The sequence below is a fragment of the Leopardus geoffroyi genome, chromosome D3 (assembly GCF_018350155.1).
Source record: "Leopardus geoffroyi isolate Oge1 chromosome D3, O.geoffroyi_Oge1_pat1.0, whole genome shotgun sequence".
NCBI classification, from domain to species: Eukaryota; Metazoa; Chordata; class Mammalia; order Carnivora; family Felidae; genus Leopardus; species Leopardus geoffroyi.
In genome coordinates, this window is record NC_059339.1 from 73,263,027 (window position 1) to 73,284,027 (window position 21,001).

General features: G+C 37.8%; 2 protein-coding genes across 8 annotated transcripts in view; one reads left to right on the forward strand and one right to left on the reverse strand.

Moving 5' to 3' along the window:
• The window catches only part of STARD6 (StAR related lipid transfer domain containing 6), a 25,082-nt gene extending 20,907 nt beyond the window's left edge, over nucleotides 1–4,175 (reverse strand). The window contains exons 1-5 of one of the 6 annotated variants that reach the window (XM_045459103.1): nucleotides 4,108–4,175; nucleotides 3,230–3,522; nucleotides 2,530–2,613; nucleotides 749–842; nucleotides 503–552 (exon numbers count right to left, since the gene is read on the reverse strand). In XM_045459103.1, coding sequence (XP_045315059.1) covers nucleotides 503–552; nucleotides 749–838 — 140 coding nt within the window. In that variant the 5' untranslated portion in view covers nucleotides 839–842; nucleotides 2,530–2,613; nucleotides 3,230–3,522; nucleotides 4,108–4,175. Of the gene's footprint in view, nucleotides 1–502; nucleotides 553–748; nucleotides 843–1,773; nucleotides 2,614–3,229 lie in introns of all 6 variants that reach the window. The other 5 variants (XM_045459106.1, XM_045459102.1, XM_045459105.1 and 2 more) reach the window with 5 other exon arrangements.
• The window catches only part of CD3H18orf54 (chromosome D3 C18orf54 homolog), a 27,591-nt gene continuing 10,710 nt past the window's right edge, over nucleotides 4,121–21,001 (forward strand). The window contains exons 1-7 of one of the 2 annotated variants that reach the window (XM_045459097.1): nucleotides 4,223–4,337; nucleotides 4,997–5,092; nucleotides 7,509–7,834; nucleotides 8,900–9,688; nucleotides 10,007–10,157; nucleotides 13,570–13,672; nucleotides 20,204–20,335. In XM_045459097.1, coding sequence (XP_045315053.1) covers nucleotides 7,552–7,834; nucleotides 8,900–9,688; nucleotides 10,007–10,157; nucleotides 13,570–13,672; nucleotides 20,204–20,335 — 1,458 coding nt within the window. In that variant the 5' untranslated portion in view covers nucleotides 4,223–4,337; nucleotides 4,997–5,092; nucleotides 7,509–7,551. Of the gene's footprint in view, nucleotides 4,338–4,996; nucleotides 5,093–7,508; nucleotides 7,835–8,899; nucleotides 9,689–10,006; nucleotides 10,162–13,569; nucleotides 13,673–20,203; nucleotides 20,336–21,001 lie in introns of both variants that reach the window. The other variant, XM_045459098.1, reaches the window with a different exon arrangement.

Consider the following 21,001-nt stretch of genomic DNA (forward strand, 5'->3'; position numbering starts at 1 on the left):
TTAAGAATAAGGTTAAAAATGTCAGCCCACTACCCTCAGTGTAGTTATATCTGAAATAACAGGATCCTCAAAAATATCCTTAAAAGCAGCTTTCAGAAAACATTACATGTATCAGCAAGAGAAATGACTTGGGGAAAAAAACTTTATTTTATAGTGGCTTATTTAACGGAAAGGTGAAATGTTTGAAAGGCTGCAAAACACTACTGTTATCAAGGAAACACCAATCTGTTTTTATAGTAATTATTTCTTGATGTAGAAATTTCCTGTCTTAGTGAATTGTTCGCTTGGAAAGACTTTTTTTCCTGGTTGTCTTCAAGTTTGAAAATGATTAGGTGGTACATAATTGCTCTAATTTATTAATACCAAATTTAAACTAGTGACTTAATAATTTCTATTTCCTGATTACTATCAAGCAATGTTATAGCCAGTGAAGCAGCACTGAATTCTAGATATATCAATGCCACTGAATTCAAAACGTCTATAAATAGGAAACTGTACTCACAGATTTCCATGGAATCTTTTAGAAGCCTTGCTGGAAACAGTTATCTTTTTCTCAAAGGGGAATAAAAATCCAGAAATAAATTAGCTGTCAGATACAGAAAAAAAAATGAAAAATAAAAACCAACAAGCAAAAAGTAAAAATATATTTTTTTGGTTTGTAAAAGAAAAACATTTTAAAAAGTTTATATAATGAATTGCTTCTCATTAAAAAATAAACTCTTGAACCATATTTAACTTGTTTCCTTACTGAAGTCTTAACCACTTTCCAGCCTGATGTATCTTGATTGTATCCTAAAATTTCTTGAGCAGTTTCTTGGGCAAGCGTCTTATAGTCCATCTACCTGCAAAGTTGTAAAAACAGATGACTGGTAAGAATATAATCATACAAAACAATTTTAAAATGCTGCATTACATTTTAATACTATTTCTACAGTGCCTGTCACATAGTAATGAAGAATCATTACTTGTTTTTTAATTAAGTTTTTATTTAATAATTGCTAAATGCATGCACGCATGAATTCCTTCTTCCTTATTCATAGTTTTTCAAATAGCAAGTGTGGTATACTACGAAGAGCAGGCTTTGGACTGAAAGAGAACTTGGTCAAATTCTGTCTCTGCCACTAATTGTGAACCACAGTATTTAATATTTCCGTTTTCCCATTTTCTGGGATAATAACTAAATGTTGAATTAATGTGAGGATTGAGATAATGCACTTAACTGTCCTACTCCATGCCTGGTACATAATAAGCATTCAATAAATCATTAGTATTTCCAAAGGCTTAATCATGCTTCCTTACTCCTGTAAAGCTGCATCATCTGATGATCAAGTGTTCTTGGAAATTAGTCTTTTTATTATTTATTCATGTATTTGTTTAAAAAATTCTTTTTAATGTTTATTTATTTTTGAGAGAGAGAGAGAGAGAGAGACAGAGCACAAGCAGGGAGGGGCAGAGAGACAGGGAAACACAGAATCTGAAGCAGGCTCCAGGCTCTGAGCTGTCAGCACAGAGCCCGACACAGGGCTCAAACCCATGAATCATTAAGATCATGATCTGAGCCAAAGTCAGAGGCTCAAAAGACTGAGCCACCCAGGTGCTCCGGGAATTAGTCTTTTTAAAGTGAGGGCAGTGGCATTAAATGATCTGACCCTTGGTTTCCTCTCCAAAGGCAACTCCTACCTGCCTTCTCTCCCACTCAGCTTCAATCATATTGATTTGGCTGTTCCTCAAATACAACCAAGCATCTTCCTACCTCAGGGTCTTTGTACTTACTGTTCCCTCTGCTTGTAACATTCTTCCCAAATATGAATGACAGATTCCTCTTCATTGGTGTCTTGTTTAAATTTCACCTCTTCAGACAGGATCAAGTTCAAATCAGTTCAATATAAACATATTTACTAAATCCTTTACTAGGGATTAGGACTGTGGTAGGTGTGGCAAAAACAGGTAAGATACTGTTTCTGTTCTGAATGGGTTCAGGAAACTGGAGTCTCATTGGTCCTTTGGCCCATCATCTAGTTTTCAGTTACAGGAAGCTGGTTGGTATGGTGGGAAGAAACACACACCTGGATTCAAATCCTAACTTTGCCTCTCACCGCAAGCTACATTATTTTGAATAAACTGCTTAACCCTTAATTTCAATGTTTACATCTATAGATTGGGGATAGTAATACTTATCTCACGGAGTCATTATAAGGATTAAGTGAGTTAATATATGCCAACGTGATTGAAACAGTGTGGGGCTCCTTCTTGATGATCAGAAATACTAGTTTCTTTTCTTGAAATGACACATTTAAATCTACCTTTTAAAAAACTCTCCAAAGAGCTGCCTCAATAAGCCTTCTTAAAGTTTAATGATCAGAACCATGTCTTAATTAGCTCTCACCTAAAGGTCTAGGTTGGATCATAAATCCACCTTCTCTTATTTTGTTCTCCAGCAAGGCATAACACCTAGTTGACATCTATATTTGAACAGCTTTAGTAAACCATTACAACTCCTTTTTCCTAGTAGACTTTCAGTTTCTTTACCTTTCCTAATAGATCTAGTCCAGAATTTTAATAATTATTGGGACTCTTCTCCAAAACCTTGTGGAGATCTCCATATCTCTTAACCTGTGAAGGAACAAAGAAGAATTATTTTGATCCATGAATTAGGTCAATATATTTGATCATTTCCTTAATATTTTCTCAGTGTTCTTTATTTTCACTTTATACCCTCTTTAGGACACATTTGCTATATATGCGCATGATGAAAGAAAAAAGTAGTAAGAGAAGTGTTAATAATACTGTTTATGAAAGGAGACTTTAAGAAATTATTTTAAAGAAGGACTGGTTAAAAAGACATTCTGGTGGAATGTAAATAAAGATGTCTAACTTTTTAAGCTCATGCCATTAACAGTCCTTGGCTGGTCCCTGATCTGTGCTTGCCCCAGCATATATAACACAGTTCTTTATTTCCTATCAGCAACATACTTGATACTGACTGATTTAAAGAAGCACAGATTATTGGAACATAGCACTAGGGTGTAAACTCCTGCAGGGACTTTGACTTACTCATTTTCAAATCACTAGCACTTCCTGCCACAATAAACGTGTTTAATTGAACCACTCAATTGCATTTTATAGCTCGTGGGCTTTTTCGTTTGCCAGGAAAAAAGGAAAGGTTACGTTTAGTGGGCTAGAGAGGGTGCAAAGAAGAAAACAAACAGCAGGACTACAGGGCCATTACCTTGTGATGTAACATCGGATGGACTGGAACATATTCCGGTGGAGTAATGGTCAAGGATATCTTCACCCACAGGGTCAGTGGAAAATAAACATAAACCAATATTGAGATGACATCTTTTTTTGGATACACCACTTGGTTGAAACTGGATTCTTCGCACCTCATATCCTGTCCCAGCCTCGTAGACAGAATCACGTATGTTGTTAGTGGTCTTTACATCTGTTTGTATATAATCTCCCTTTTTCTGGGCTGCCTGACTGGGTCCCCAATCCGTGCTGGGTCACTGACATTCTTCCCTGGGAATCAAGGTCCCCAAGGAATTTGTTAAATCCCATCCCTGACCAAACTCCCTCCTCCAATCTCGCATCTGCTCTATTGCGAGGGGCTGGCTGCAAGCCCAGAAGGACGGGGCTCAGGGATGGGATGCGGAAGGCACTGAGGAGGGAGGGAAGGAAGTGGTCCGGGGAGCTGCCCCTCCACCACGGCGGAGATGGTGTCTTATCCTGGGAGGGGGTGCTCTGAAGGCGGGGAGGCCGAGACCAAACCGGCAGCCGCCAGCGCCCCCGAGTCTCCTTCCCTACCTCGTCCCCTCACACACTCCCGGGGAGCCAGCCGAGGGAAGTTCAGCCTATCATCTGCGCGGAGTAGCCGCAAAGAGTGGTGACCGAGGAGGGGCGGGCGTGCGGGGCAGCCGGACGAAGCTGTCCGGAGTCAACCAACCACCCCCTCCGCCCCCCACCCCCCAACCCCAGAAAGACGAGGACGAAGAAACTACACTTCCCGGCCGAGAGTGCGACTTTACACCCTGCCGCGCCCCTTTTCCCCTGCGGCCTCCGCCCCTCACCCAGCTGCCCCGGGCGCCGAGCGCCACGCATGCGCACCGCAAGCCAGCGCCATGTTGGATCAGTTTGAAAGCGAGCGCGGGCGTCGCGTTCCGCTGTGACGGCGGAGCTGGCCTCGAGCAAGCGGAGCCTGGGGCGGGGCGGTGTCCAGGTCGGGGATGCTGTATCGCGTCTCCCGTCCGGTAACAGGCGTAGGCTTTCGGTGGAGAGTTGTGGAAGTGTGCGGTTTTTGTTTTTTTTTTTTTTTATCTCTTTGGGAGACTTCGTCGGTGAGTTCGGCCCGAAAAGGGACTGTAGTTTCGAGGGGCGCCCCATCCTTTGACGGCCCATGGGAGAAACCAGAGAAAGAGTGGCGTGGAGGGAAGAGGAGGACGTCTCCTGAGGGCGGGCGCGAGTGGACATTCCCCGTGGGAAGAGAACGTCTTTAGCGGGAGGCTCCCGAGCGGGGGAGAGTCGCGGAGCGGGACGGAGGGGCCCTGACGTGGGCTTCTGGAGACTCGAGGCGTCTATTGAAGAGGGCGGGGCGGAAGGGGGATTAGGCCTTAGGGGCTGTCACCTCGGAAAAACTCCGTCCGCCCCGGTGGGGCTCACGCCTGCTGCCTAATAAATGACTTCTGGGTGGAAGTAGCTAACAGAAGTGTTTGTCTGTGACCGCCGGGGGTGTTGGAATCCTGCAGGGTGGGTGACTCCTAGGTAAAGGGCGGAAGGATTGAAGCCAGCGCGTCGAGAGGGGAAAAGATGCTCTCCCGCAGGGATGCCCGCGATCTTCGCTTTCCGGGTCCAATAATTCTTGTCGTTTAGCTGTAGAATAAACAAAATTCGGTGTCAAAACATAAACCACAGAGCTGTTGTTTCTAGGAGTTCTTCATTGCGCGCGAGCTGTTCCTATTGGTTATTTAACAGTGAACATTCTGTTCTTGAATCAAAGGTAGTTGAAACTTGTTGCCATTCGTGTAACATTTCATTCTTCGGAATGATGGATTTCCTTTTGGAGATAGGAACGGAAGTGTTTACGGAAGAGATGGTAAGATAATGGGATTTGCTTCCAAATAATGCTGTGGTGGCAGTGGGGAAAAGTGGGTGGATAGAAAGTTGGGGTGTGTGGGTGATTATTTGAAGCAGGGTAATGGGTGCACGGGGGTTTATTAAAGTGTTAATTCTACTTTTGTATACTTTGGGGAGCTCTCCCCAGTAAGAATTCAATTGTGGCTTTTCTTTCTGACCTCCTATGAACTAAAATAAATGTTGTTACCCACTTACTGAGAACTGTAATCCAACAGCTTTACCTTTTAGGGGTTCGTTTTTGTTTTTGTTTTTTATTTCAAGTTTTTATTTAAATTCTAATTGTTTAACATATGGTAAGTTGGTTTCAGGTGTAGAATTTAGTGTTTCATCACTGACATATACACCCAGTGATCGTCACAGCAAGTACCCTCCTTAATTTTTTTTTTTTTTTATGTTTATTTTTGAGAGAGAGAGAGGGACAGACAGACAGATACAGATCGCGAGCAGGGGAGGGCACAGAGAGGCAGAGACAGAATGTGAAGCAGGCTCCAGGGTCTGAGCTGTCAGCACAGAGCCCGACCCGGGGCTGGAACTCTCGAGCTGTGAGATCATGACCTGAGCTGAAGTCGGAGGCTTAACCGACTGAGCCACCCCCACCCCACAAGTACCCTCCTTAAGGGTATCACCCATTTAGCCCATTCCCTGCCCACCTCCCTCCATCAAACCTGTTTGTTCTCTGTACTTAAGAGTCTCTTATGGTTTGGTTTCCTCTCTCCTTTTTTGGTCCCTTCTCCTGTGTTCGAGTGTTTTGTTTCTTAAATTTCACATATGAGTGAAATTGTATGGGATTTGTCTTTCTCTGACTTATTTTGTTGGAATAAGGGAGAAAATGTTGGGTCAAACCATATTTACGTGAGAAAACTTAAACATCATTAGTGAAAGCGGTAAAGAAAGAGCACAGCTGACTTAGGCTAGCCATTCTTTGGAGGCATACCAACACCACAGTATTCAGGGAAATCAAAGAGGCTAATTAACCGTTATCTTATGTTCTGTGGCTGCAAAGGCAGATGCATGCTCTTGCATGCTCTGAAGCTGAGGCAGGATGCTGTTTTACTCTTCTTTAAATGGAAAACTTTCAATATTTTAAAGTCAAATTCGATAGTTATTAAGATTGCATTAACAGTTGTTCTAACTTAAACATTCCCAAAATTATAGCCCAAAGTTGAACATTTTAACTTTATAACATTATAGCATGTGTTAAGTCCTAGACATTAATCTTTCCTTTTCAGTACAGAAAAAAATCCATTTCCACTGATTTAATTTTTATTTTTTTTATTTTAAAAAAAAAATTTTTTTTTAATGTTTTTATTTATTTTTGAGACAGAGAGAGACAGAGCATGAACGGGGGAGGGGCAGAGAGAGAGGGAGACACAGAATCGGAAGCAGGCTCCAGGCTCTGAGCCATCAGCCCAGAGCCCGACGCGGGGCTTGAACTCATGGACCGCGAGATCGTGACCTGGCTGAAGTCGGACGCTTAACCGACTGCGCCACCCAGGCGCCCCCACTGATTTAATTTTTAAGAGTATCATACCGTACTGAAGTAACACCTGTTTGTTACTTTTTAGTTTTTCAAATGATCCTATTCGAAATAGATCCTATTATTACTATTCTAAGTTGAGTATGTTGTCAATTTCCAAATTATCTAAGTCTCTTTTAAAAGAGAGGTAGGTTGAATCTGTGTAACATAAGAAGTGAAAATGGTAAGTGTATTGCCAAAAATGAAGGTGAGAAAATGATTAACAATAACGATATTATCTTAGGAAAAGAGCATGTTCCTAGCTCAATAAATTTGTGGTTTATTTCTTTATAATAAATACTGTTAATTACTTTGTTCTCAGTTTTTTTTTTTGAGGAAAGGGCTGGCTAAAGTTACATATTGGCATTTACAACATTAAAAGTGGATATTCTGTTCTTGCTTCTTGTTTCTAATACCTCATTTGATGCCTTTAAAAATTTATTGAGCACCTACTATCTGCAGTGTATAATAGTAGGCATATGAATTGAAAAATAGTCTGTACAGGGGAGTGTTAGGTATTGTGATGTCATAGAATCTATTCCCATAGAAAAGACTGCTCATCAGTAGTTTTTAGGACTTTGAAATAGTGAGTACTCTTCTCTTGGTACTGTTCTCAGATAATTATGTGTACACAATTCCAGGCACATAGTAGGTACTCAATAAATGTTTTCTAAATCAATGATGAAGGAATTCACAATAATTATAATAATAGAAAATCAATGTGTATTGCCTAAAAATTATAGAAATGGATTTTATTCCTTAAAGAAGATTATAAAAAAGCTTACAAATTTAGTAATTTCTCTCTATATGGCTATTATTCCCTTTAATGGAACCTTAACCTATTGTTTTTGTATTACAGTTTTTAAGAGAAATGAATAGAAATAACCCATTTTGAGGAAGCCATGGCAAAATCAATTACAAAACACAGAGTTTGTTCTCGGGAATCTTCAGTATCTTCTCTGCTAGCAAGCTGCAGCCTGAGTGGTAGCAATTCCTCTAACTCTGATGGCTCTTTTCAATATAAGGATAAACTGTATAGTTCTGCCTCTCAGGCTCTACAGGCCTATATTGATGATTTTGATTTAAGCCAGATGTATGCAGGCGCAAACACTGGACAGATTAACAACAATAGGTGTTCTGCTCATATGCCAGAATTCTCCAACTATATTTGTAAACCAAACAATGGTATGCTTTTATTTTGTGTGTGTGTGTGTGTGTGTGTGTGTGTGTGTGTTTCCCCCACTGATTTAAAGCATTTGAAAGATGTGTTGTAGCCTTGAAAAAGTAGACACTTTTTTTCCCCCCCTTTGGGGTAAAAATGACTTATGTAATATGGAGGTCTGGATATTTTTCTTAAATGATTCTGTAATTCTCTGGTTCTCAAGAATTTTCAGCTAAGATCTTCTTGTGACCGTGGAGGGGAAGCTGATGAATGTGACTAATAATAGCAGGTGGTTGATCCTAAACCCTTAAGCCATTTTATTTTAGCATAATGGAAAGAGCATTGACATGGTGGTTCTAAGTTTCATTAACTAGCTTGATGACTTCAGATAAATCTCAGTCTTTCTGAATTTATACTTGATCAATCCCAGTTGACGTGATAAGACTCTGTCTTCCTGATCTGTATTCTATAGGACAATAATATAAGATGTTAAGAGTTTTTCCTTGATGCAGTTCCCATGAAGACAACTTTGGAAAATGCATCTATTGATAACCCAGTTAACACTTTACTGAAGACTTAAGGAATAGCCCTAGTATGGAAAAATTTTTCATTCAACTCTTAGAAGTATGGGAGCAGTATATATTCCAGAAGACTGTTAGGACAGCTATTCTTTTTGTGTTAATGCTGTTGCAGGCTTAATTGGCAGAAAGCAAATTATTTTTCCACATAGTTTAATAGCATATTTTTCTTCTATGTTGCAGCCAGTGTCGAGTGACTAATAATAATATGAGTGTATTAGTGCACTGGATAGGTCTAGATGAAAAAAGGTTAAATGGTAAATAAAGAACAAGGGAAAATTTACAGGTTGGAGAAAAAAATGTACAACTTAGTTAAAACAAATTGAAGAGATGTGAGAAAACACATTGTATTTCATCAACCTATACTATTTATACTTTCAATCAAACTTTAGTGAAGATAAAGGGAAGCAGCAAAATGACAAATTCTTAATTTTCATTTACTGTTAAATATTATGAAGTATTGTTGTATGTGATTTAGGGAAATAAACAGAACTATGCTTTGTTTTTCAGCTTTTGAAAATGTTGATCACAAAAAAAGCTCCTTGTCCTTATCCTGTAGAAGAAAGACTGTTAATGACATAGACTCCATTAGCCTAACAACTGATGATCTATTAAAACTTCCAGCAGATGGATCATTTTCTTTTGCTTATGTTGGATCAAATCATCGAATTAGCAAGAAAAAGAAGAAATGCATTGGAAGACTGAGTTCATCAGTTACTGAGAAGAATAAAAATTTTCAAGAACCCTCCACTCCCATGTGCAAGGATAACTTAGTTACTCCCGTTGTATACACAAATATAAATGGAAAGCAATGTGGTAGGCTGAAAAACCCAAAACTTGTGAGTAAGACTAATAAATGCGTTTCTGAACCATCTTTACCTTTTTCCAAGAAATTGTCTTTCGAGGACAGTTCAGAACACAATCTTGAAAAGAATTACCCAAGATGGCTCACTAGCCAGAAATCGGACCTTAATGTTTCAGGGATAACTAGTATACCTGATTTCACCTACCCGGTGTGGCTCCACCATCAAGACTTGCTACCTGATACAAATAGTCAAAGGATATATAAAATATTTAAAGAAGATCGGTGTTCCCCTAGACATAGTTACCAGGCACAAAGAACTTCTCGACTTATGAATAAATTAGATTGTTTTGAATATTCTTTTGAACCCTCAAACATTTCAGATTCCTTGAATGATGATAAAGGATTGATTAATGAATGTAAATGTGATTCTCAACATAGCCAGTGTCAATGTGAGAATCCAGTTCTCCCAGGACAAACCAAAAAGCCATTCAGTGGTAATTGTTTTGTTTTATTTTTAAGAACCAAAGAAAGTGCTATAAATTTGACCTAATGTCTAGGAGCTTTTATGTTACATTCTTGATGTAATGAACAGATGATAAATCTTGAACACATAATGGTCTTCATTTATATATCATTTTGTGCCTAGAAAATGTCTCTTCTCCCCTTTTTTCCTTTGGAATGTCATTAAAAAATTTGTTACAGATGTGTGTATATTCTAAATTATCTGAACTCTTACTTGTTTGTTGCCTTTGAGATTTTGTTGTGCTCTGCATTTACTTTTTTTCTTGAATTAATTTAATCTTTTAAATTAGGTGACAAAATTGAATTGCTTATCCTGAAGGCCAAGAGAAATCTAGAGCATTGTGCTGAAGAGTTACCGAAGTCTAAGAAAAAGGATGATAGTCCTTGTTCATTAGATAAACTTGAAGCAGAAAGATCATGGGAAAATATCCCTGTTACTTTGTACGTAAGTTACAATGGAAAAAGTTTTTAGTTCTCCAAGTGAAAAATGTCATGTGAACAGTTAATTTATTTTATTTATTTAAAAATTTTTTTTCAATGTTTATTTTTGAGAGAGACAGCCAGAACAGGGGTCGTGCACAGAGAGAGAGGGAGACACAGAATCTGAACCAGGCTCCAGGCTCTGAGTTGTCAGCGCAGAGCCGGATGTGGGGCTTGAACTCACGAGCTGTGAAATCATGACCTGAGCTGAAGTCAGATGCTTAACTGACTGAGCCACCCAGGTGCCCCAGTTAGTTTATTTTTTACATAACTCTGTGATAATTGACAATTATAGTGACATGTTAATTCTATAGAATGTTGCCTTTGTGTTGTTTCTTTGAATTGCATTTTTCAGTTGTTACCACAAGATGGTGTAATGTTGCATAACCTTAGGCACATTATACAACTTTTGTCTTCTTTATGTGTTTTTTTGTTACACTGTAAAATACTGATTTTACTGGTGAAAAATCACAACCAAAAGCAACCTATTTTGCAGATGGAGGAGTGCTATGAAATTCTTGTTGTTTTCTTTTTAAGTTTTTTTCTCCCTCTATATTCTTTCCATATATGGAGTTATGCAGTTATCCATTTTTTTCATTTACATTTTATTTTCTCTTAGTCGTTATTTTCCGTAAACAGTGGTGGTGTTTTGGTATGGTCTATTGTAATACATTTTTGTAGTTTCTAATATTGTTTTTATTTGTGTGCTTAACCTTGTTACAACATGGTTTCTCAGAATAATTTAAACTGTTTACATCGATACCTATGAATGTGGGTGTGGAGTAAGAATTGAGCTTAGGTAGGAAAGCTTTTTTCCTTAGTGATATTATTGTGTGAACTCATAAGAAATGCATTCTTGGTAACCCTATATCCTGCCTTACGCTCTGATAATTTATTATCTTCTGTTGTCTAAACTTTCATTCTGTCATACTCTGTTATAGACAGAGTCTGTTAATTGCTGGATCCATTTTTTGATCACTTCTCAGTTGAACATCTTTTTTTTTAATATGGACACTTACTATAATTCTGGTTTGGAATCATAGTTCTGTTACTTTTTTTTGTCTTTGCTGACACCTTATACAAGTTAAACTGCTTTGTACAAGACCTTATATAAATTCTCTACTTGGGGCTGTTGTGAGGATTCATTTGATTAGAGAATATAAGGTACTTAGGACAATTTCTGACTTATGAGCTGTCTTGTAAATTGTTAATGGTGGTGATAATTATCCAGAATATTTTTTTTTCCTCATTTACCTTCATTTCTCAATTGTTGCTTCAATAGTATCTTTATTTTTTGAAACTTGGGGTAATAATTAGCTCAGTTAATTCTTAAACTTTTTTTTCTAATTTCTTATTTTGTCAGTTGGTCTTGGTAATTGTAAAGTACCATAGCTATAATACTTTACTTTCAATTGCAACCAACAAGAATGGGTGAGCAAATAGTATCAGAGGTGTTTAAGAATAAAATTTTTGAATGCTTTTAGTGTATTATGTAATTAGATACTATAATTTATGCTTGTATAATTATTATTATAATCGTTGGTTTGGCCCAGTATCTTGCATATAGAAGTTGACTTCTGGAAGATTGAATTCATATTGTGATGGGTATGTTTGTGCATAAAATGAATGATGGATTGTCAGAAGGAATAGACCTGACCTTAGTATGGTGTTGACAAATTATTGTCAATCTACCATCAAAACAAAAATTGACTAGGAAGTAGTCAAGGTAGTATACTGAAAGGTAGAACACAACCACCATCAGATAACTGCTTTTTTTTTTATTTGTTTAACATTTTTATAATGGAAAATTTCCAAGAAATACAAAAGTAGAAGAATAGTATAATGAATTCTTATGTATCCCACACCCATCTTCAGTAATCTGGTAAATGCTTTTTGATGGTGGTAGATGGATGTGCAAACTCCTTTGGTAAAGAATGTGAGAAAAGACTACATGGGAGTAAGAAAAACCTCATAGTAAGTTACAAATCAAAGGAGTCAATAATGAAGTGCTGCTAATTATTAAGAAAAAGTTAGAATTGTGACATTTATATGTTAGGGAAAGATTCTTAGATATCTGATTACTTGAGTTAGAAACACATTTTATGTTGATATATAAATAAGAAAGAATGACTTTGTTCTCTGTGACTAATAGAATTTGTTTTGGGAGAATTCTGACTTTTGCTGGGGTTGCCCTACTGTCCCTTGAAACATGAAGAAAGAAACTAATATTTATTGTGCCAGGTACATAGAGTTAATTTATGCAATACTTCTGTGAGATAAGTGGGACTACTAATGTAAAACTGAAGTTTAGGTAAATAAATTATATAAAGTCACATAGTGAGTGGGATTGAGGTTTGAACTCAGGAGTTTTTTTTTTTTTTTTTTTTTTTTTTTAATTTTTTTTTTCAACGTTTATTTATTTTTGGGACAGAGAGAGACAGAACATGAACGGGGGAGGGGCAGAGAGAGAGGGAGACACAGAATCGGAAACAGGCTCCAGGCTCTGAGCCATCAGCCCAGAGCCTGACGCGGGGCTCGAACTCACGGACCGCGAGATCGTGACCTGGCTGAAGTCGGACGCTTAACCGACTGCGCCACCCAGGCGCCCCTGAACTCAGGAGTTTTAATTTCACAATTGATCTTTTTCCTACTGTAATCTGTCCTCTTTATTAATGCCAGTTCTGGAGGGCAGGACCTGTTGCTTTGACGTGGAAGAGCATGTAACTATCATCCCAGTAGAAACTCATATATTTGTGGGGGTTTTTATTATCATTGGGGTAACTAACTGTTTATTTGGAAAAATGTACTGCTTATTTCGCACAAATGAGCTTTTGGAGTGTAGCCATAGTTCAAGGCTTATTTGTTTGAGGACTAATGTTTTTACTTGATAGTTTTTTCTTAAAGCTTTAAAGGAGAGGGACACCTGGGTGGCTCAGTTGGTTGAGCCTCCGACTTCAGCTCAGGTCACAATCTCACAGTTCAGGAGTTGGAGCCCGTTGTTGGGCTCTGTCCTGGCAGCTCATACCCTGGAGCCTGCTTCGGATTCTGTGTCTCCCTCTCTCTCTGCTCCTCCCCTGCTCACACTTGTTGGTGCGCACGTGCTCTCTCCCTCTTTCTCTCTCTCAAAAATAAATAAGCTTAAAAAATATATATTAAAAAAAAAAAAGCTCTAAAGGAGAAACAAGGAGATAGGGAGGGTGAGATTCTAATATCAGTTTAGGGAGATAGGGAATCACCAAGCAAAATCAATATGAATTGTATTCGCAATGGTTGTTTCTTGGTGATTATTTGTATTTAAATGATAACCATTCAGTTATAGACTAATTTTTATAAATTGGGAACTTACTTTCTTGTATCCTTAAATCCTATTTAGCAAATCTCCTGTTCCTGTTAACTCTGATGATAATCCTCAACAAACTTCAAGGGCAAAGTGTACTAAAGGGTTCCTCGAAGATTTTTTAAATAATGATAATCAGGTGGGTGAAATTAAATCTTTTTAACTTCTTAAAAGAGGATTTTTTTTAACTTATTAAAAGGATTTATGACTACTATACAGATTTTAATTTCTGAGTTGTTAAAAAACAAAAAAAAAAGATTCAAATCCCCTCTTCCTCAACATAAATGCATAAAAGCATCACTCCTAGAATTATTCATAATTTTATTTTAGTATTTTAAAGTAGAAGGACCTGGGATTGAACGCTACAGAGAGCTTAAATTATGTTTTTGTTTGTTTGTTTGTTTTTGGTTTTTTTTGGACAATGTATAAAGCATACCATTATAAAGTAAGTTATATTTTCCCATAGGATGGTTGATTATTGAGAGTTGTGTTTCTAACTAAGAAAAAATTATAGACCTCTTTAATTAAAGAAAATTTTTTTTAATGTTTATTTTTGAGAAAGAGAGGGAGGAGGGAGGGAGAGAGGAGCAGAGAGAGGGAGACACAATTTGAAGCAGGCTCCAGGCTCTGAGCTGTCAGCACAGAGCCCGACGTGGGGTTCGAGCCCACAAACTATGAAATCATGGCCTGAGCTAAAGTCAGATGCTTAACTGACTAAGCCACCCAGGGGCCACATAAATCTCTATAATTTAAAATAGGAAAATTATTACCCAATTTTGCAAAATCAACATATGTGCATCTTGCATGTAATCCCACAATAAAAAATAATGTGTATGTATGCACGTAAGGAATTATATATAATTTGACATAGAAATACAGCCATGGCTGTTAAATATTGAAACCATACTTTTGGGATCTTAAAATCTGGAAGATTTGGCAGGTTGAACACTCAAAAATTAACTGAAAAGTTTAATAAACTGAGTTCCTTCGATGCAATTTACTAGAGAAAGTAGAGACTTGCATAATATGTTTGATCTTAGAACTTTGTCTAAGATACTAAAGCAGATGTTGGGTAAGTGAAGCTTAATTATTAAATATTTGTTTGATAAATATTTGAGGGCCAAGCACTTCTTTAGGAACTGTCTCCCCAGTAGTGAATAAGAGGGAGGAAATCCTTGTGTCTTGGATTTTTTATTCCACTTGGAGAGGCAAACTAAACAAATATATAGTATGTGACATATAAGGGAGTACTGTAAGTATTATAAAGAAACATTAGTTGGGATAGGAAAATACAGGTACAATTTTAGGTAGGGTAGTCAGGAATGATCTCTCTGTTGAGGTGATACTTGAGCAAAAATCTAAAATGAGTGAATAAGCCAGATATTCCTGAGGAAATAACTTTACATGTAAAAGTAATAGTAATTGCAGAAACCCCAAGGCAGAATTGTATTTGGCATGTCTAAGAAATATCAGACTCTAGTAGTGTAGCTCAGTCAGAATGAACAAGAGAAGGATGGTAAGATGGAGAGATAACCAGGAACCAGATCATGTAGCATCTTACAAGTGATGGAATGAAGATTTCTATGTTTTATTTAGGTGAGATGAGAAGTCACTGGAGTGTTTTGAGTGGAAGCGTGAAATGATCAGATCTACATTCTAAAATATAAAATGGCAGCTATATGGAGCATAGACTTAAAAGGAGCTGGTGAAGGAGCAGGAAACCTAGTTAGGAGACTTTTTCAGTCTTTTGGGATAGGATTGGCTTAGGGTGGGTACATTGGACGTAGTCAGGAATGGGTAGACTTGGCACCCATTTTTTGAAGATAGACCTAGTAGGATGGAGATAGAATTCAAAGAATGAATTTCAGATGTTTGAGCCAAGCAACTAAAAGATTGGGTGATGCCATTTACTTAGGTAAAAAGCACTAGTAGAAGAACAAATTTGTAGAAGTTCTTTCAAGTTTGAGATGAATGAATGTTAAATACTAATCAGTGGTCCCTTTTCCCCTGCCAGTACACACACAATCTCACCACCAGGGTGTTTTTGTTTTGTTTTTAATAATTTTAGATGCACCCAAAATTCCTGTCACCATTCTTTCAGCTTCCCTAATGCTATCATCTCACATACTGTAGTATAATGATCACAGACAGGGAATTAACTTAGGTATAATTTTGTTATCTAAACTATAGACCTTACTCTAATTTCACTAGTTTCTCTACCAGTGTCCTATTCCAGGATTCAACATTGCATTTAATTGTCATGATTCCTTTTAAAATAGTCTTAAAAAAATTTTTTTTTAAATGCTTATTTTTGAGAGCGAGCACGAGCAGGGGAGGGGCAGAGAGAAAGACACACACAGAATCTGAAGCAGGCTCCAGGCTCTGAGCTGTCAGCACAGAGCCTGATGTGGGGCTTGAACTCACAAACCATGAGATCATGAGCTGAACCGAAGTCAGATGTCTAACTGAGCCATCCAGGTGCCCCCAATTGTCAGTTTTCATTAATCTACATCAGTCTGTGGTAGTTCTCAGTCTTCCCTTGTCTGTCGTGATCTTGACACTTTTGAAGAGTACTGGTTGGTTATTTTGTTGATAGTTCCTTAGTTTGGGTTTGTCTGACGTTTTCTCATGATCAGAATGAGGTTATGCATTTTGGCAAGAATGCAATAGGAATCATGCTATGCCCTTCTCAGTGCATCATATCAGAGGGTTCATGTTATATTGATATCATTGATTTGTGTCTGACACGTGTCTTAGTTGGGCTACTTTAATAAATATGCCATAGACATGGTGGCTTAAACAACACACATTTATTTCTGTTGGCTGAGCAGTCCAAGATCAAGGTGTCTGGTGAGGTCCTGCTTCCCAGGATGCCATCTTCTCCACATAATTTCCCATGGCAGAGAACAGGGAGGAAGCAAGCCCTCTTGTGTCCCTTGGATCAGGGCGCTGATCCCATTCATGAAGGCTCCACTCTTATGACCTAATTACTTCACTAAAGTCCTTTCTCCAAATACCATCACATTGGGATTAGACTTCAACATAAGAATTTTAGGGGAACACAAACATTCAGTCCATAGCAATATGTGAATAATATATTAATATACACAGTTATGTTAATACTTGTGATGTTAACCTTGAACACTTGGTGTCTACTGGCTCTTTAGTAAAATTACAGTTTCTCCTTGTAATTAATAAACGTTGGAGATATTTTGAGACTGTGCACACATGCACATCTATATTTCTGTATTTGTATATGTGTCATAATTTATATGTATGTATAAAATCATGAGTTTATACTTATACCTTTGACTCCAGTTCAGTCCTGCATGGCTTGTTTTAGCCTTTCTTTTTTTTAAAAAAAATTTTTTTTTTTTAACGTTTATTTATTTTTGGGACAGAGAGAGACAGAGCATGAACGGGGGAGGGGCAGAGAGAGAGGGAGACACAGAATCGGAAACAGGCTCCAGGCTCTGAGCCATCAGCCCAGAGCCCGATGCAGGGCTCGAACTCACGGACCGCGAGATCGTGACCTAAGCTGAAGTCGGACGCTTAACCGACTGCGCCACCCAGGCGCCCCTGTTTTAGCCTTTCTTGTTACTTATTTGTAACTTCTTTCTCCACTGGTAAGAATCCTATTATTATCCATAGTCTCTTAACTAACTATTCGTTCATTCTTAGCATACATATAGTTTGACAGTTGCTAATCCATATCCCTGTAAGGAACAAATTTACTAACTAGATCACGTTATTTATGTATAGTTCTTTTTATCTTTAGCCTTTCAATATCCAGTCAAATTACTGTTTTCCAAAGTTACCTTGGTTAATTATTTTCTTCCCAACCCTTCAGTGTGTTCATGTTGTTCAATTGTAATACTGTTAGGTTGTTAATTTTTATTGTACTTACTGGGTTTAAACCACATTCTATTTGGTTTAAATTGTTTTTTGAATATGTGAAACATTACTATAGTTCTGAGAGAGCTATATAAAAAAGATATACTCCAAGACATTCACTCAAGTTTTTTTTTTTTCCAACGTTTATTTATTTTTGGGACAGAGAGAGACAGAGCATGAACGGGGGAGGGGCAGAGAGAGAGGGAGACACAGAATCGGAAACAGGCTCCAGGCTCTGAGCCATCAGCCCAGAGCCCGACGCGGGGCTCGAACTCCCGGACCGCGAGATCGTGACCTGGCTGAAGTCGGACGCTTAACCGACTGCGCCACCCAGGCGCCCCTCACTCAAGTTTTAATGACGAGTCTCAGGACAAATTCTATCAGACATAACAACATTTATTAAATATTCATTAGTGAATTGCACAAATAGTTTATATAGTCTGTTTCATAGTTTTCTTTTTGGAACTCTGATCACTAGTTTGCATGAAAAATCCACTCCAGGCTTTTGTAACCCTTATGGTTGGCATCAGGCAACTAGAAAAAAAATTTTTTTTTAATGTTTATTTTTTTAAGGCAGTGGCTGAATGCACGTAACTTAGAGATAATGACTCAGGTCTGTCTACAAGAGTCAGGAGGATAAGGCTAATTGAATCCTTAATCCTTGTTTATTTTTCTTTATTTTTATCATTTTTTAAAATATTTGTTTATTTTTGAGAGAGAGCGCATGAGCAGGTGTGAACATGAGTGAAGGAGGGGCAAAGGAGGGGGAACAGAAGATCTGAAGCAGGCTCCAGGCTCTACACTGATAGCAGTGTAGATCTTGACCTGTGAACTGTGAGATCTTGACCTGAGCCAAAGATGGAAGCTTAACCAACTGAGCCACCCAGGCGTCCCTATTTTTCTTTATTTTTTAAATTTTGGTGAAATAATGTGTAACATAATATTTACTATTTTAACCATTTTTAAGTGTACTGTTCTATGCAGTAAGTACCTTCACATTGTTTTGCAGCCATCACCACTGTCCATGTGTAGAACTTCTTCATCTTCCCCAACTGAAACTATACTCATTAAATACTAACTCCCCATTCCTCTTTTGCCCCGCCTCTAGCTAGCACCATTCTGCTTTCTGTTTCTATGAATTTGACTACTCTAGGAACCTTACGTGTTTTATTAGTCTGCTGTGATAACAAAATACTTTAGGCTGGGTGGCTTAAACAGTAGAAATTTATTTCTCACAGTTCTGCAGTTTGGGGAATCTAAGATCAAGGTTCTAGCTGGATCTAAGATCAAAGTGCTAGCTGATTCTGTTCGTGGTGAAGGCTCTCTTCCTTGCTTGTAGGCAGCTGCTTTCTCACAGTGTCCTTCCATGGCCTTTCCTTGATCTGTCAGGTGTCTTTTATTAGAAGGACACTAATCCTGTGGTATGTGGGCCCTACCCGTATGACCTCATTTAACCTTAATTACTTCCTTATGGCCCTATCTCCAAATATAGCTGCATTTGAGGTTAGGGCTTCAACATGAATTTTTGTTGGGAGGGGTACAGTTCAGTCCATGGCATCATGTAAGAACCACACAGTATCTGTCTTTTGGTGACTGGCTTATTTCCCTTAACCTAATGTCTTCAAGGTTCATCCATGTTGTATCATATGTCAAAATTTCCTTCCTTTCTTAGACTGAATAATACTTCATTGTATGCACCATGTTTTGTTTACCCATTCATCTGTGATGGATACTTGGGTTGTTTCCACTTTTTGGCTATTGTGAATAATGCTGCTATAAATATGGGTGTATAAATAATCTGTTTTGAGTCTGTACTTTTATTTCTTCTACCTATATAGGCAGAAGGGGATCATAGGGTAATTCTGTGTTTAATTTTTTGAAAAATTGCCATACTGTTTTCCACAGCAGCTGCACCATTTTACATTTCTATATCCCATTTCTTATACTCTATTCATGTAGTTGTGGAGAGCGTGCTTAACTTTGAACCTCTTCACTAATGAGATTCTATTTCTCATATTCTTGTGCTTGTCAACAACTTCCTCTAGACTTGAAGTTTAAATAGTATGTCAGTTAATATTGTCTATACTGAAATATATTATTATGTGGCCATTATGTGGTAGCTACCAGAACACAGCAACTCATTTGAAAGATATAAAAATAATAGGTTGGTAAGAAGACTTGAAAAAAAGTTTTAAAAAATATCCCTTATGGATTCTCTTAAAAGAATCCTGATCATGTTATTTAGTGCTGCTGCCTTCTTTGGATGCAGGTAAGATCAGTTGATAATTGAGGTTTGAGTGTTGTTTTACATAGCAAGGAATGTGTGACCAATGAGTAAGTGAAAAACTAGCATTCTCTGTGTGAAAACATTTAAAAGTGTTTAGAGAATGCTGTATTTGAAATTCTGGTTCTTGTTCAGCTAATAACTAGCTTTATTTACATACCCGAGAAAGAGCATGTTGGCCTACCTGAGCTCTGAGGACCTTCCATTTCTAAAAATCTGTGATTTTAAATGTATAAATGAAAGCATTGCAAATGTGAACATGTACTGTTCATTTGAAAAGAGCAGGGACTAGAAAGGATGTGTCAGACTTCATGGTTGTCTCTAAATAACTTATCTCGCAATTGGGTAAGAGGAGGTGTTGAGTTACAATAATGACTTTTCAAAACACATTATTGATTTGAATTTTTGCATTTTATATTGTGGGGAAAATACAAAATAAAACTTTTTCCTCCATGAATTTGCTTGGTTAATCATTCATCTGTTTTATGTCAGAGCTGTACCCTTTCTGGAGGGAAACATCATGGTCCTGTTGAAGCCCTGAAACAAATGTTATTTAATCTTCAAGCAGTACAAGAAAGTTTTAATCAGAATAGAACTGTAGATCTGAAAGAAGAAATTAAGCAAGTAAGCACAAACTTGATTTATGAATTGAGATCTGTGAATGTGAATTAAGATCTGTGGAGATATACGATACCTTCCCAGATCTTTTTCAGTTTGACCTCTAGTTTTATGTCAATAAACATGCCACATAACTCATGTTCTAGAGTTGTAATATTGTTATATTTTGTAAAAATTAACTCAAATTTAATACTGTTACATTTCTGTAGCTGTGTACCCCTGAATAGATTATCCTCTTTTGTTCATGGTTATAAATACAGCATCTTGTTTAGTTATGACAGTGTTACAATTATAGTTATGGAAGGATTATGGAAGGATTGTAGGAATTGTTTATTTTTTTTTTTTAATTTTTTTTTTTTCAACGTTTATTTATTTTTGGGACAGAGAGAGACAGAGCATGAACGGGGGAGGGGCAGAGAGAGAGGGAGACACAGAATCGGAAACAGGCTCCAGGCTCTGAGCCATCAGCCCAGAGCCCGACGCGGGGCTCAAACTCACGGACCGCGAGATCGTGACCTGGCTGAAGTCGGACGCTTAACCGACTGCGCCACCCAGGCGCCCCAATGTAGGAATTGTTTTTTAATGCACTGCAACATTATTGGTATAACCCAACTTTTTGTATTTATATTTGAGGAGGCCTGGAAATCCTTTTCTTTTTTTTTTTTTTTTTCC